Source organism: Opisthocomus hoazin, chromosome 7 (genome assembly GCF_030867145.1).
Source record: "Opisthocomus hoazin isolate bOpiHoa1 chromosome 7, bOpiHoa1.hap1, whole genome shotgun sequence".
NCBI lineage: Eukaryota > Metazoa > Chordata > Aves > Opisthocomiformes > Opisthocomidae > Opisthocomus > Opisthocomus hoazin.
The window spans coordinates 34,635,397-34,651,025 of record NC_134420.1 but is presented as its reverse complement, the minus strand read 5'-3'; the positions used below and the strand labels follow the sequence as shown (position 1 = coordinate 34,651,025).

Below are 15,629 nucleotides of genomic sequence, written 5' to 3'. Positions count from 1 at the left end.
GGGAGCGACTGGCACAGCAGGGTATGCGGCATCTGGTTGCAGCGAGCAGGACCAGCTCTCTGGAAGAGCCATTTAACCCTGCCTACTTTGGCCACTTCATGGTTTGTTCTGTTTAGGGGTGGCGGGTGGTATTTCTTTTTGTTGTTCTTTGTGGGGTTTTTTAATAAACACAACATAACTTTTAAATTTTCATGAATATCATTTTAACGAGTATTCTCAGCTGCATTAACCCACATTTTACTGCAGACTGCCACTCAACAGACAACCTCACATTTTGTTCTACCATTGGGAAAAGTCTATTTAAATCAGATTTTAATTTATTATTCTAGTCCTTTTTTTCCCTGAATTATTAGGGCAAGAAAACAGAAAGACATTTTTTTAAGTTATCAAGTCACAGCCACTCCTGAAGACTGCAACAGTGAAAACACTACCTACCCAGGAAGATCCCTCTTGCTTGCAAAGCAGTAAGAGCAACAGTGGCACAGCCCCAGACTGCTTTAGAGATCCAGTTTTCACTGCCTTAAAGATCAGAACTTACTTTGAAATTGTAGCAGCAATACAAACAAGTGTATAAAGGCAATGGAGATACAATCGTGAGGAACTGCTAAAAATGCGCAATATTTGTATTTTGGTAACATCTTTGTCTAAGAAACGATACTATGCTCTGCCTCACAGCACAGGGAAGCAGAGAGAGTTCCTCAGCGCAGAGATGCTGGAACAGACACCATTACTGCATTATTCTGTTCATTATTTGTCTAAAGATAGCATCCATAAGCTCTTCTTGTGGGCTGGCCATCACAATGGATGCTGTATAAGCAACATGTTTACTTCCTAACAAGTAATTATACCGTTTGGGTCTTTATTCTGAAGAGGAAAAGGAAGATGGCTGAAAACCTACCTGCTCCCAGTGCTCCAGTTAAACAGCTACTGGAAGGGCATCCACTGGTTGGGCACCCATTGACAACTAGTCCACTCCCTTTGATGGCCCCGTCAGAAGGTGTGCGCCTGTGCCCGCTTTGCTGGGGGTGGGAAGAGACCGTCACATGTGTGGGAGTCAGGGACTGGTTGGGGTCTTGTTTGAACCTCTCGATCTGGACATTGACTAGTGGGTTGGTGATGGCTGGCAAGGGAGCCTTGACTGTCACTGGGCTGACAGGCATTTCATACACCACAATCTCATCACTGTCTGAGCGCAGCAAGGACCGGGTGGAATTACATTCGGAAATGGAAGACAGGGAAAGAAGGGTGAGGGATGTGGATGGCTCGCCTAGCAACAACATGGGATCCTCTTTCTTGAAGATCTTTCGGGAAGGCGGACTAGTGCTCCTGCGTGGGCGTCCAGCTCGCTGGAAAATGCTGTCACGCTTCTTCTTCTCTTCCTTGGGTGCCTCTGGCTCCTCCTCAATAAGCAGCTGACACTTCCCTGCTTCTAACAGATCAAAACCCAGGCCTGCAGCAGCCAGCACTGCTCCACAGCCAAGCAGCGCAACCTCACATCGCTTGTGGTGGGAGCCGCTACGTTTGAGACTGTTGGTGGGTGTCAGCTGTGGGGTACTAGTAGCAGAGTTCACAGGGGTGGACTCCTCATTGGCATCACTAGAAGGGCCATCCCAGTCTTCGTTCTTCTGAAACGGGATGCAGAGGTATGACTGATTGTGCCCAGGTGAAGGGTGCACTTTGCCCTCTCCATTAAGACATTCGCTGTCTTCATCATCTGTAAAGCAAATGAAAACAGACTTTGCACGGATGTAATATTTTCACTGGCAAATTTCACTGCCTCAAATATACACGAAAATTGAGCTTCTCCTCAGAAGATGCAACTGTCCTTCTCATCACGAACATCATTCTCCAACAACCAAATAGTCACAGGCTATTGTTTCCAAAGCAGATAGGCTGAGACAAGTAACTGGAAATACTGTCAAAGTGGAAGAAATTAATGACACATTAATCTGTTTGAGACCAATTGTGGAACAGCATTTCAGTAGCAATCTACACCTCAGCTACTTCTAGAGTAAATTTATATGTTTTGGAATGAAGTGCAAAAGGTAGGAAAATTATAAGGATCTCTCCTTGCAAGTGAAGATGTAACCATGCTGCACATCTAAAAATCATTAACAGTAAAGGAGGTGACAGGTATCATGGAGTTAGAGGGCAATTAAGAGAGGCTTGTTAGCTTGATAGATAAGAAGCACAAGCAGAGGGGTAAACAAAAAGAAAATCCAGGAGGAAAAGGTAGTTACTTCACAAAGAATACAAGAAAAACCAGATACCACCAAAATTAAAACATTGCTGTAAGGTACCAGGTGAAGGTTAGGAAATGAGAGGTTCATTCAAATGTGAATGGAAGTGGTGATGAGAATATGAAGTCCAGGGAATTCCTTTACCCATCTCTGCTAAGCTGGTGAATCCTGGAAAAGCAGGTGCAGTTCTCTGGATCTTCCCAAGGTTCGGTGCACTGGATGACCACTGTCTGTATCCTTCTACCAGAGCTTTCAGACTGAAATAGTAGACAGATGGGAGAAGATGTACCATGCTTACAACCAATTTTCATTCCTGCCTCCTATTCTCTATTGCTCTACTTAGGGTATGCATGTATCCATCTTAATTACATAGCTTTGAAGTCCTCCCATAGCAAGACATTTTGCAACATCTTTACAGGGCCTTAAAACAAAAAACAAAGTCAACGTCCCTCCCTCATTTGTTACACCATGGCAGTCAACAGACCTCTGCTGATAACCAACAGCTATGAATGCAGAATAACAGAACGCACCGCTACAGAAATCAGATGAAACATTTCCTTTTTAAATCAAGGCAAAGCTACTATGGCAGGTAAAAAATAAAGTGCTCAGCAGGAGGAGGGGAAAAATATCTCCAAAAACATTTCCACATGAAATACAAATGAACAATGAAAGTCAAAAATCACTCACTGGGAAATAATATGCTAAAGTCATGCCTCCGTATTATAAGCCCAAATATGTCTCCTCTAAAGAAAACACTGCACTACAGACAGTTAACAGCAGAAGTTCTAGATTATGGAAAAATAGCTAACTAAAATAATAAATCATACAATCATAGAATAGTTGTTTCTTCTAGTTACAGATCAAAAGAAAAAAAACACAACACCAAAACCCCCCAAAACAAATCAGTGAAAAACCCAAACGAAATCCCTAATTCGAAGTCACCTGCATTTAAAGGTATGTCACTTGGCACCTGAGCTTACTAGTAATCCCTACTCATAGGTATTCGTTACCATCATCCTATTTGTTCCCTGCAGTACTTCCATGACATCAGAGACAGCTTTAGTAATTGCCATAACTTTCTGACATATCAACACTCAGCGAAGTTTTATTGTTCAGCCATCAATATCATCTGAACTAGGTTATTTGTGGTGCCTTTCTCCACATTCCAACATGAAACACGTAGTAGTGTTGGGTAAAAGCTAACAGGCACTTAGGATAGTCAGAAATTGAATGAAAGGAGCAAAAGTATCTGTGGATAGTCTGAATGATCTCAACTGGACATACAAGATCATGTACTTGTTATTCAAAGAACAGGAAAACTTAAGAAAAGAGACCTCTTCCAGGTCCATTACTAACTTGCATTGTTCTTTGGTAAGATACATAACTTCTATAATATGCTCATATCCTTCTTTCTCTGTAAGGGAAGGATTGTAATGAATTATCTCTCATGATTCTCATTTTCCACCAGAATCCTTCTGCATTTCTAAGATGGCTTCCATCACAGGATTTCAAATCTCAAAGTTTTATTATGTCGGGGTTTTTTGCCTTGGTATGTATTTTTCCACTATTTTCTACTGGCATGCCCTACTTGTCACCAAACTATGTTGCTATAGCAAGGTTGCAAGGTCTGAACTTGATTCAGCACATACTGGTTGATAACCGCAAGTGCTATAGGGATTACACTAAAAGCATCCTGTACAGTTCACAATTATCTTGAAAGTCCATAATTTTCCCTCCATTAACCATTCTGGCATATGCAGTACCCTGCTATGAACGTGAATCCAGACAGCACAGCGCTGAGACCTACTTGCAAAACTTGTTGGTCTTGACAACCAAGATGTAATTCTGTGTGTGGGTCTCTGTCCTCATTTACTCCATACCATACTCAACTATTTAACACAACCCACAAAAAACGTATGTCGTATCTAAATTATCCATGTGTGTACAACACACATAGTTACGATAAATATTATAAAAAGAGCAGCATATTAAGCGAAAGCTAGTGTGTGAAAACAAACCATGTTAGCAGTGTGATTACCTCCCAGAGTAAATGTCAAAGCTCTTACAATACGGGTAGACTGCTATTGAGGAAGGGGAGATTTACATGGAGCTGTGAAAATACACACTCTGTTCTCTATATGCATAGATAGCAAGTTGTAAGTGATAGGCAGCAGTAATCTTCAGCTTAGCCTTCACTTTATAGTCATAGTTATCTTTTTGTTATTATTGTTATTTTGTTATTATTGTACAGCAGGACACATCAACTTAGTTTGCTTTTTTATGACTTCTCAGAGCAATCTTCCCTTGCAAAAAACAGTCTCAAGAATTGCTGTTATTGACAAAGCGCAGCTCAATCTGAGCAGAAAGATAAATAGCTACCAAAATAATTTCAAGGCCTGCTACGTTTGCATCAAGGTTATCAAATCTTCACCCTTCCCTTTTATTTTTTCCTCTTTCTCTCTCTCTCTCCCAAATTATATGAGCAGATCCTGAAGACCAGTATTATTTGTTACTGCTCCAAGCAAAGAGCAACTAGAATGATTTGAAAGCACTAGCAGCAGAACTCTCTCTTTCAGTCACCAGCATGACAATGCAGGAACCTAAAGACTTCTCACCTGTACTCTGCTTGGGTTAAATAGCAGGAAGGTTATTACTCTTGTTGTATTATGGTTGAGTTACTTCTGTTGCCTTTTTCTTTTGGGAAGACAAAAGCACCTCTCCTTAGAAGTGATAAGGTGCCAAGGCTTATTTGCTCAGCAAGTTGCAAAAAAACGTCCCTACAACTGTAAGATGGCATCTCTGATGTCGTAATACTGTTCTGTTACACAATGTTGAGGCATTAATACAATACTGCCATGAATAAGAAGTGTCTGTTCCCAGGCTCATCCCTATTTAGCTTCCAAGATTCTAAGAGATAACAGCTAAAGGACTACAACTACTCCAAATCCAGTGCCGCCTTCCATAAAATCAGTAACACCACTAGCGTGAAAACGTCAACAGGGTAAAGGTCACCAATGCCATAGTAACAGTCTGAGGTTAATCAATGCCAAGCTTGAAGACAATTAAGACTTCACAATATATTCTTGAGAATATACCATAAGACTACAACTGAACTGTCACGACACTGATCTAACATAAATCTTCACCCAGACTCTGCAATTCAGCACAGCAACCTCCTGCTGCTGTGTATGTTCCTCATGCTCAAAGATAAATGCACAAGGGTGAACAATCACTGTACAATCTTTCACGACTGCCTTTACTTGATGTTAATTACAGGTTAGTTTACTCATGCTAGAAAATTTCACTGCAATTCCCACAATGTCATTATTGCATAAATTTGGAATTACCTCCTGTGGAGAACACATGGAAAGTGATGAAAAAGATGAAGATTCAAGTTCCCTTAATCACAGAGTTAGAGTTATGTGAGCAGCTGGAATAGCAGCACTGCTGCTACCAGAACAGTGTCATGGAGAAGGCTTGAAGTGGACTTATCTGTCCTAAGTTTAGCTCTTCACTTTACCCCAATTTTTATCCCCCCATCTTCTAAAATTAGAACTAAAAAGTAGTACAAATAGCAAGCACTCTGTCTTTTGAGTCACTAATATTTACTGCAGCTCTGCTCCCTTTAAATAAGTCTCCAGCCTGGCATGATCTCAGCAAGAAGCAGTAGTTCATTGTATGTTAACCATACTGTGCTCTCAGCAACACTACCATGTTTCAGATACTCTGCAAAATGCTGTAGCTGTACTGAGTCTCCCTGGGAAAGGTGATGAATACTACAGAACATCTCAGTTGTAGGGAGAACAGGACAGCTTTAAGAGCAACCATGGTTAGCAAGCAACTCCCTTCCAGCTGTCTGTGCCCAAAGCAATTCAGTGCTTCAGACTGTACAGTAATGAATGGAATACTGAAGATCTTTATTCCCAGAATTCTAAGAATACGATTCAAAGGTAGAGCTGTTTTTCTACCAGCTTCAGTGAACTCCTGCCCTTTTATATAGTTAATGATCGTAAAATGTGACATCTGTTTTCATTCTGGAGAATGCTATACTTCCTCTATAGAATAGGTAAAGCATAGGCAGCAATCAAAGAAGCTTCCTCCATATCGTCCTGTTAACACTGAGGGACAACATATTTTAATGCCACTAGAACACCTAGATCCAGGTCCTTTTGCAGAGGACCGCAATAGTGATGCATTAGGTAAAAAACCTATTTCCCAGGAATTTCACACTTGAGCACATTAATATTAGAGAGAAATTCTAACTAATTATTTTCCTTGCTAAAAGATATTGCAAGAGTCAAGCTATCAATTTAGCAGGGGAAAAAATTTCAAAGTCCACTAAAAATCACAAGACATTTGAACCTCTTCGAAGATCAAAATTTAAAGCAGCATTTCAGCAATGATCCATTGGAATCCTCGTATAAATAATTAACACACATTAAAAAAAAGAAGCCAGAGAACAAGAATCTATAGAAAAGGGCCAAGAACAACCTGTATCTCTGCAAAAATCACTTTCAGGATGTGTTCAGTCAAGGTATGCGTCTTTTTCAAAAGCCTGAAGAGAAGGTATTTGCCTGGCTCTACCAGATACTTTTCAAATAATAGCATTTAAGACAAGGAAAAGCATAGTTGAGAATTGTAAAAGAGAAGTATTTTCAGATATGATATGAAACTACAGAAAGTTGAGCCTGAAAATAAAGAAAAGCTCTCAGACACAGCTAAGAAGAAGTTCTGCTGCTTACAAATACTCATAACAAGGTAATAACAGGCAGTTGAAAGCATCAGGTCAGTGCTGGACCTCTAGCAAGCAATGGAATGCAGTGCAGTTTTGTAATCTGTTCTGAATCTCTAACATCCCTGGCACAACAGGTAAGTTTGTAAGCAGAAAAGTCCTTGCAAGAGGACAGGCAAATCTCCTGTGAACCAGCTCATAACCAGTTTCAGAACTGGAAACCAGTCTGGTTCCAGGCCCTCTCTTACCCATCTTCTCCTGCACCTAGGTCCTTGTGACCAAGTGAGCTTGGTCCCCAAGTGCGTCCCTTTTTCTTCTGGCTTCTCTTCTCTTCTTCCTCTCCTTCCTCCCTTGGAAGGACTGAGCTTCGTCCCCACGTTTTACTGCTTTCAGCAGGAGTCACTTGACAAGTGGGAAGAACAGTGGAAAATGGGAAAGAAAACAACAGATACACAAATTAAAAAGTTGGTTCCACAGCAACATAAAGAATAAAACACAGGCCAGAACAGCAACATTAATGAAAACATCCACTCAGGCTTCTTTCCCATAATTTTTACCATTTATCAGCACAGATCTAAAAACCAGATCCCTTCAAAATTAGTATAGATAGGCTTTACAGCTTTATTTCATCACTGGTTTCTCTTTTAGAACAACCAGTTTGATACCAGACACACAAGTGTCATGACATCCAATACAAACACCACACGTTAATTAACATCCCTCTCATACTTCTAATACATGCTTGTCTGCATGGCTTGTCTGCCTAATTCTGTTTTATTATGGGAACACTATTTTCCAAGCACCCTTGTTTTTCTTTCCTTCCATCAGTAACTTAATCCACTTCAATAATGTTTCACAGATTTATTCTGCAGATAAGTATTTTTAAATATTAACCTGTGCACCTAAGGAATGTATTTTCTATACAATCAAACAGCACTATTTCAAGAACTTGGGTAACGTTTGGACTCCAAAGAAGGTGATTCTCCTGCCCATCACCAACACAGTCCATTTTTCTTCTCTAAAGGCATACATGCAGGGCACAAGGCAAACATTTTAGGAACTTTTTTTTTTAAACAGTCCTGTCCTAGATATGGAATCTTGGCATCTTACCACGCTGACAGACTGCACATTTCCCAAATTCAATACTACATTGAGCTCCTTACACTGTATGGCTCTGAGTCTGGGAATAATGGTAGGACTTGCAGGAGGGCTGGAGCAGCTACTGATCAAGCTTTTCCTTTTATCCATCGTTGGAGAAGCCTGCACAGTGAATTTATGCTGAAAATCTGTTTGCCAAAAGAAAAAAATGAAAACAAAAGCACACAGACTCAGTTTAAATAATTTTTTTTTTAATATAAGAATAAAGAAATAGGTTATGGTAACTTTCAAAGACCGCAATTTACAGGATCTATGTAGAAGTGAAGTTTTGCAGCTAATTGCTATCCCCCATTGTACATGCAGTTAATTCAGAACAAAGATGTGTGCTCGCACTTGCGAAGATATATCATCGTAGTATATGTGTGAGACACATAAACACACAGATCCCCATGTGTTGACTGACATTTATGCCAAAGTATATTCCTGCAAAAATTCCTTTCACCTTATCTCTAGTTTGTTACGCTAACCAAACCCACTACCAATGGGTGTTTACAGACCTAAAAAAAGGCACAGCTAACATGTGAACAGCCAGTGTCTCTCAGAAAACAAAGAATAAGCCATCATCCTTGAGGTAGCGATGAGCCCTAGGTGATTTACAAACACCACACTTTTGTTCTTTTACAAATATGAATCTTCATAAGAATCCACGGCAGAAATTCTAAGGATTCAATATTTATGAAAATCACCATCTTCATTCTTAAGAATGACTTCCCTGACACCTCACCAATATTTAACGTTTCTTCCAGAAGGGTGGTAATAGAGGTCACTTGTGAACTAGTGATATAGTGCTGTAGTCTCACAGCTATCAATGTATTTTTGATAATGTTTAGGTTCCTGCACCAAGAAATCCAGTAGATTATGGTTTCTGCTGCAGCATTATGTAAAATATTCCCAGAGTAAGAACCTATACCATTTTTTATGTACATGCTTTATTAAACTCATCATTTTGAATATTAACATGTTAAACTGCAACACCAACGTTTTTACCATGAACCGTATACAACCAGTGACTAACAAACATGTAACATCTCAAATTTCCGTCTGACCTTCATACTTGGAACTTTGGGGAATGCTAGCCACAAAAGCATTCAGTTTAGTTTCTTGATCCTAAAGAGGCATGTTTTTCCCAAAGTACATCCAATACTTCCTAATGTGTAAATATCAATAGAGAGGAGCTACCAAAGCTGCAGGTTCACCTGTTCCTCCCATTTCACCTGAGCGCCTACCTAACATGTCACTAACCTGAAGGCAGGCTGATATGATTTCCATCTTTTAACTTGAGCCGGTTCCTTTTGAACTTCCCCATGCGTTTCTTCACCCGAGGCTTCTCCTGACACAGCTGGTGGATGATGATGTTGAGCTCCCTTTCCAGGATGTCAATCTCACGTTCTGCCAGCTCCTGTTCCCGCCTTCGCAGCAGCTCCTCATGGTTCTTCTGTTCAACAGCAGCACGAGTCAGCTCTTCTTCCCATGTGCGTAGCTCCTGCAGAGAGATCAGGAAGTAGAAAAGAAAAGCTACCTTGTGACCTGTGGCTTAAGATTAACATTACCTGCTCTGAGGGTACCGCATCAATGACTTGTCCTCACAGCAATGCTAGCACCACTGTTTAAAGGCTCAGCTGAAAGCCAAAAACCTTAAACCATCCTGAAGAACTTCCATGCTTGCCATTCAAGACGCTTCATATCAGTATTAAAATTTGGACATTGGCAATTGTGAGGCCATACCTGGAACCCTCTGACCAGTTCTGGGCTCCCCAGTACAAGAGAGGCATGGACACACTGGAGAGAGTCCAACAAAGGGCTACAAAGATCATTAAGGGACTGGAGCATCTCTTCTATGAGGAAGGGCTGAGAGAGATGGGTCTGTTTATCCTAGCAAACAAAAGGCTTGGGTGAGGGGAAGGGGGATCTTCTCAATGCATATAAAACCTGAAGGAAGGGTGCAAAGAAGATAGAGCCAGGCTCTTTTCAGCGGTGCCCAGTGACAGGACAAGAGGCAATGGGCACACACTGAAACACAGCAGATTCTCTCTGAACACTTTTTCACTGTGAGCATGACAGAGCACTGGCACAGGTTGCCCAGAGAGGTTGTCGAGTCTCCCTCCTTAGAGATAATCAAAAGCTGTCTGGACATGGTCCTGGGCAACTGGCTCTAGGTGGTCCTGCTTGAGCAAGGGGGCTGGACCACATGACCTCAAGAGGTCCCCTCCAGCCTCAGCCATTCTGTGATTCTGGGAAAAGGCACTGAAGCCTGAATTCATCGTCATGAGAAAAGATGCTGAATATCTGAGGTGAACATGTTTACAAGAGCCACTGGAGAGTACCATGCATATGGAAACCCATTTTGCAAGATTTGTTCATAACACTGAAAAGAATTAATCCGTGCTTTCCTGTTCAGTAAGTACCAATGTTAACTTCAGTATTGACTTAAACTGTTTAAAAATAACCTTGCCATCTCATGCATCATAAAATAGCACAAAACACAGCTCTAACATAAAAATCAATGAAGACAACATCATGAGGAGGTCATTCCCATCAGTTTCCACCAAGCATGGTATGCTTATTTATGCCTAAGGAGCAAAAGCAAACTTTTCATTCTTTCCTTTGTTGACAAAATGAATCAACTGAAATTGTCCTTGAGATCTCAAAATCTCTTCTTGCTGCACTCCTCTGCTCTCACCAGAAGGACAAAAAGAATTCAGCACTCAGAATAATTATCTCCAGCTAGCCAATTCCACTGCAGAAGGTAAAAACTGAAGAAATCAAGTTAAACTTCATCTTATCAGATAGATTTTAGTTTAGATTTTACCTTTTTTTTAATACCATCACCACAGAGGTTTGGTACATTTTACTCATGAGCTGAACAAGACATAAAATTCTCCCATTGCTACAGAGGACTACAGTACTCAAAACCTGAGGGCAGTCTAGCTACTACTTTGTCTGATGAAGTTTCTGGTTTTCAAAAACTGTTCCAACACAGCTATGCCAAGGGACAACATGGTGCAGCACGGAAATGTCTATTAGCCATTTTATTTTTCCTCAAAGCTCCTATAATATGCAAATAGAAATGTTTTAAATATTGTTGTGGGACTTATCTGCCCTGCCCCAAGGTCTCTCTTTCTTTCTCTCTGCCTCCTAAACCCAAGTTCTGAGCCCAAATCAAACTGGCTGGTTATTATGAATCTAGTTTCAGGCAAGACTGGTTCCACTGCAGGATTTCATACCAACTGTAAAGACAGTCTCTGTAAGGCCCTTAACATAGATGCGGTAAGCTGTGCTTTCTGCAAGTATGCTTGAAGAAATCGTCAGCTTTTTCATTTAACTCCTACTCTTTGAGGCTGGTGGTCACAGTTCTTTTTATTCCTGCTAGCATTTTAGTTCCCTGCTATTTACCCAGGAGGACTTGCGATTATAACAGTTATCGGACCATTCCCCTGACCAGCACTCGTGTTTATTATAGGCTATGCACTTTGGCTGTGCTCAAAACCTGGAAAACACAACCTGACAGAACCAAAGCTGCAATGTTTGCTAGAGTATGTATGCTGAAACTACCCCTCCTACTATTACTGTTAGCAACTATCATTGGGCTGCTCTGTTAAGATGCTAACAGTGAAACAGTTATCAGATGCATTAAATAATGAAGACAACTCATCATAGCAGTTTGCACAGTGTATAATGGAAGCTCACTACAATATTAGAAAGAGTAGCAGCTCACGAGGCAGATATTTTGCTCATGATTCTGCCCTTGTGTACATCATAACCTGCCATTGATTTCGAGGGCTTATTACAAGTTCCAGTAAAGTACATACAAAATTAACTCTGGGATGCACTAAACAGTGATCTCTGTTTGAATTATGAAATGGGAAATGATAATCTAGAGAGCACAAGCATGGAGTGTTTTTCTCTACTCACCTTTTCTTTGGCTCTGAGCTGATCAAACATCTCTTGGATCTCTTGTTTCCAGTCTTCCTGCAGGGAGTGGAAGGAATCTTTGGGCATTTCAAAGAAACCAGACTCTTCTATGGCAGTGAGATGGTCTAGAATACTGGCAAAGGAAGGTCGTGAGTGTGGGTCAGGGTTCCAACAATCTAGAACAGGACAAAGACAAGTGACTGTTATGCATCTTTTAGACTGGAGGTTTGAGAAGATGAGTGGCACTTTACTGATCCCCAGTGGCTAAGAGTGGCATGCACACTATCTGTGTTACCCCATCTTTTCCATTTCCCCCTTGCATTGACTATTGTCTGATCATAAGTCAAGTATGGAATTCATGCTTTCATGCTTATACAACATCCCACATCACTTCAGATCCTGAACTACCCGGTCTCTAGGTTCTACTGCAATAATATGCCAAGTAAAATAGAGTTTACTAATTTTACAGAAAGTTACATTTTCAAGCATATATTAAAAAATCATAAATAATTTCTTAAATATTTTGCTTTAAGTTGTATGTGCTCACAGAGTGGAGATACTATGCAAGACTCTTGTAAACAGTTATTTTATCACACTTACACCACAGAATTAACAGCCATACTGCACAAGGATATCTGTCAGAGGTCCTTCTAATGCCAAACTGTAATGCTGAGCTGAGTCATTATGAATCTCCTCCACAGAACTGAAAATCTCTCCTTCAAAGCAGACTGGGCATAACTTGAGTGGAAACAGGAGATTAAATAATGCCACCAAATAGTGCATTTGGAGTTTTCTCATTGTTTAGAGTTCTTTTTTTATTTAAGATAAATTTGTTTGATCAGGATTTTTTCTCTTGCTTTTAAGAGAAACCACAGATAAAAAAGCTTTTTCATTTACAATCTAGTGCACTGAGTTACTCAATTACAGAGCTCTAAAAAAGCAGAATTTAAGATACCCATCTTAGTACATGAGGCAACTCAACTAGCAATAGCAAAACAAGGTACTCCTTTTACAGAGATGGGAATTGCACACTGGAAATAGAAAATGGTATGAAGTAACATCTCAAGCTACAAAATCATTAAGAACATGCTTTAAAAAAGACATTAAGTCAAAATGTTTGACTTAACACTTTTGAATAGGAAATTCTTATTCATTCAGTCCTCCTTCTTGCCTCACCCTTATTTCTACTCCTGCAGAAAACATTACTTTCTCATTCTATACTGTCCCATACTGGCACTTACACAGGTTCTTGTTCAGCCAGTATCCTTATTCTCTTTAGTACTGCTAGATTCCTGCATGCCAATATTTGAAAAGAACCAAACAGAAAAAACTTCGCATTCAAGTATATTTCTAGGGAATACAGCTTTTGTGCATGAGTGGAAGAAAGTAACACACGGGTCTCAAGATGCTCATACTATCATTGCTCTAAATGGTCACTGGATTTCAGACACACATTACTACAGCACAAGGCAAGACTTATAAAAATGTTCTAAAGTTTCCTAGACCTTACAATTGGAAAAAAAAGAAGCATTCTGAAAAAAAAATTGGTGATGCCCTAAAAGACATTCATTCATCAGTTCTATGGATTGAAATACACACAGGGGCAGATGTAATTAAAAATAAATAATACTTCACAAAATCTGTGCAACTGCTGAGGCTTGGTTTTGCAGGTCTTCTTTGATTTTAGTGTTACTGTGATTTTGCATTTGGGAGTTTTGGTTTCAAAACTGCTGGTATAAAAATACTGGTATTTCAGCATGTGATCAGATTCCAGGAGGCATAAGCTGGAACACATTTGTGTTTATGGATTTCAGATTGCATCTCTTATCAAAATAAAGAACTGAGGATGTTAAAGAGTGCTCTGAAGGTCCCCTGCTGCTGACCAATTAGTAGCAACGGGTGATACAGCTGGACTGTCAGTGCCATAACCCCTGCCTCTTTAGCCCAGGTTTTAAGCACGGCAAAGCAAACATGACCCAAAGTAAAACAAAATGCTGCAGCCAGCCAAATGCATGAATGAGTGAACAGGATAACTATGCAGGTGGCCCGTGGCTTTTCTTTTCCCAGGCTTAGATCTGCCATTATTTGCACTAATGAGGGCAGTTGTAACATACAAGTCTTTTCTGTGAAGAGGGAAAGCTCAGCATTATTGTCTCAGCGAAGACCACCAGGGCGGTAATTCAAAACTAAAAGCAGCGTCAGGGGAACAAGAGTTCACCCGAGACAGGAAACAGCCTGCTTGAAAAACAGCTTTGGTGAAGGGGCAGAAAGTAATTGTTTTCTTGTTCCCTTCTTCCCCCTGCGCACGGAGAAGCCAAGCGTTCCAATGCCGTGTGGGTGCTCACCCCTGCGCCACCGGGTTCAAGTGCAGGCCATATCTCTCTACCTGACTTTCCCGATAGAGGGCATTATGTTTAAGCCCAGCAGCAGATACCTCACTTATATTTAAGAAATCCAGGGTCCTTGTTTTAGGGAGCCACGTCAAAATAAACTGCCCTGCCACAACACTGAGCTGGTCATTCCATCCATTAACTCTTTCGAATGCAGCTTCTTGCTTTACATTGCTTTCAAGCTACTATGCCTGTGACCCTGCTGCTATTTATTATCCAGTAGGATATTTCATTTCCAGCACAACACTACATGAAATTTTCTACTTTAACTCAACTGAAGCCCATAACCTACAGAAAAGACCAGTGAAATGCAAAAGCATGCTAAAAGCAGAGAAATTCATCAGAAACATTTTCTTGCATGAACCAAATTCCTTTCTTGGGGCTAAAAACACCACTTGAGGCCACAGAATATCAGTTCTATGTTCAGACCCATTCTGTGCTCGCTAAGACTACAAAAACATGTCTGATTTCTCTTTACCTCAGTTTTTCTTTCTGTCAGTTAGGTATAAAAATGTTTGTTACATACAAACACCTGGAAATCCTTGGGAATAGGGGCACTGAAAAAACACTAAAGGTACTACTGTGAGAGAGGGAGGGAAGGAAGGAGGGAGGGAGGAACAACTGAAGCTTGGGAGATATGTAAGCAGTTGCAATAGCTGTCAAAGCAGGTCACACAGGCACAGCCTAAAAGCTACCTGACAGAATCCTTTTTAATAACTACCACAGCTCTGATGACAAACTCCTATATTTCTTTCATCCACATGTAGCCCACCTTGGGTATGAACTATCTCCACACAGAAAGTAGAAAATCACATCATTCTGACTGGAATTTTGGGTTGTTTTCAAATGTCAAAGGCACATTTCAACCCTCTCCCTGAAATGTCAGCAGGATAAAGTTTCATTTCAAATCAGTCTGACACTGCCTAGCAAGATGTTCAAGCTATGAATTTCAAAACAAGTTAAAGACTTCAAACTAGACCAAAATACGTGACGTTTTGGTGTTGGTGAGTCTTCACTACTAGAAAACAATAAGCTAGATGATAACAGCACTGGCCCCCATTTTCCTATAAAGCCATTTGATAAAAAATGGCAGGGAAATATCTTTCAGATAGTACCCTTCTAACAGAGAAACCGTCACAGCACACTAACAGCCAAGCCTATCTCCCACAATAACTTGCATCATTAAATAAAGCCATT

The 15,629-nt window shown here is 40.5% G+C and overlaps 1 protein-coding gene across 1 annotated transcript in view; it reads right to left on the bottom strand.

Annotated features, from left to right (window-relative positions):
* Positions 1–15,629, bottom strand: part of MAP3K9 (mitogen-activated protein kinase kinase kinase 9) — a 65,068-nt gene that overhangs the window by 8,099 nt on the left and 41,340 nt on the right. The window contains exons 5-10 of the mRNA XM_075425416.1: positions 12,043–12,218; positions 9,373–9,613; positions 8,136–8,258; positions 7,221–7,374; positions 2,385–2,497; positions 899–1,714 (exon numbers count right to left, since the gene is read on the bottom strand). Coding sequence (XP_075281531.1) covers positions 899–1,714; positions 2,385–2,497; positions 7,221–7,374; positions 8,136–8,258; positions 9,373–9,613; positions 12,043–12,218 — 1,623 coding nt within the window. The remainder of the gene's footprint in view (positions 1–898; positions 1,715–2,384; positions 2,498–7,220; positions 7,375–8,135; positions 8,259–9,372; positions 9,614–12,042; positions 12,219–15,629) is intronic.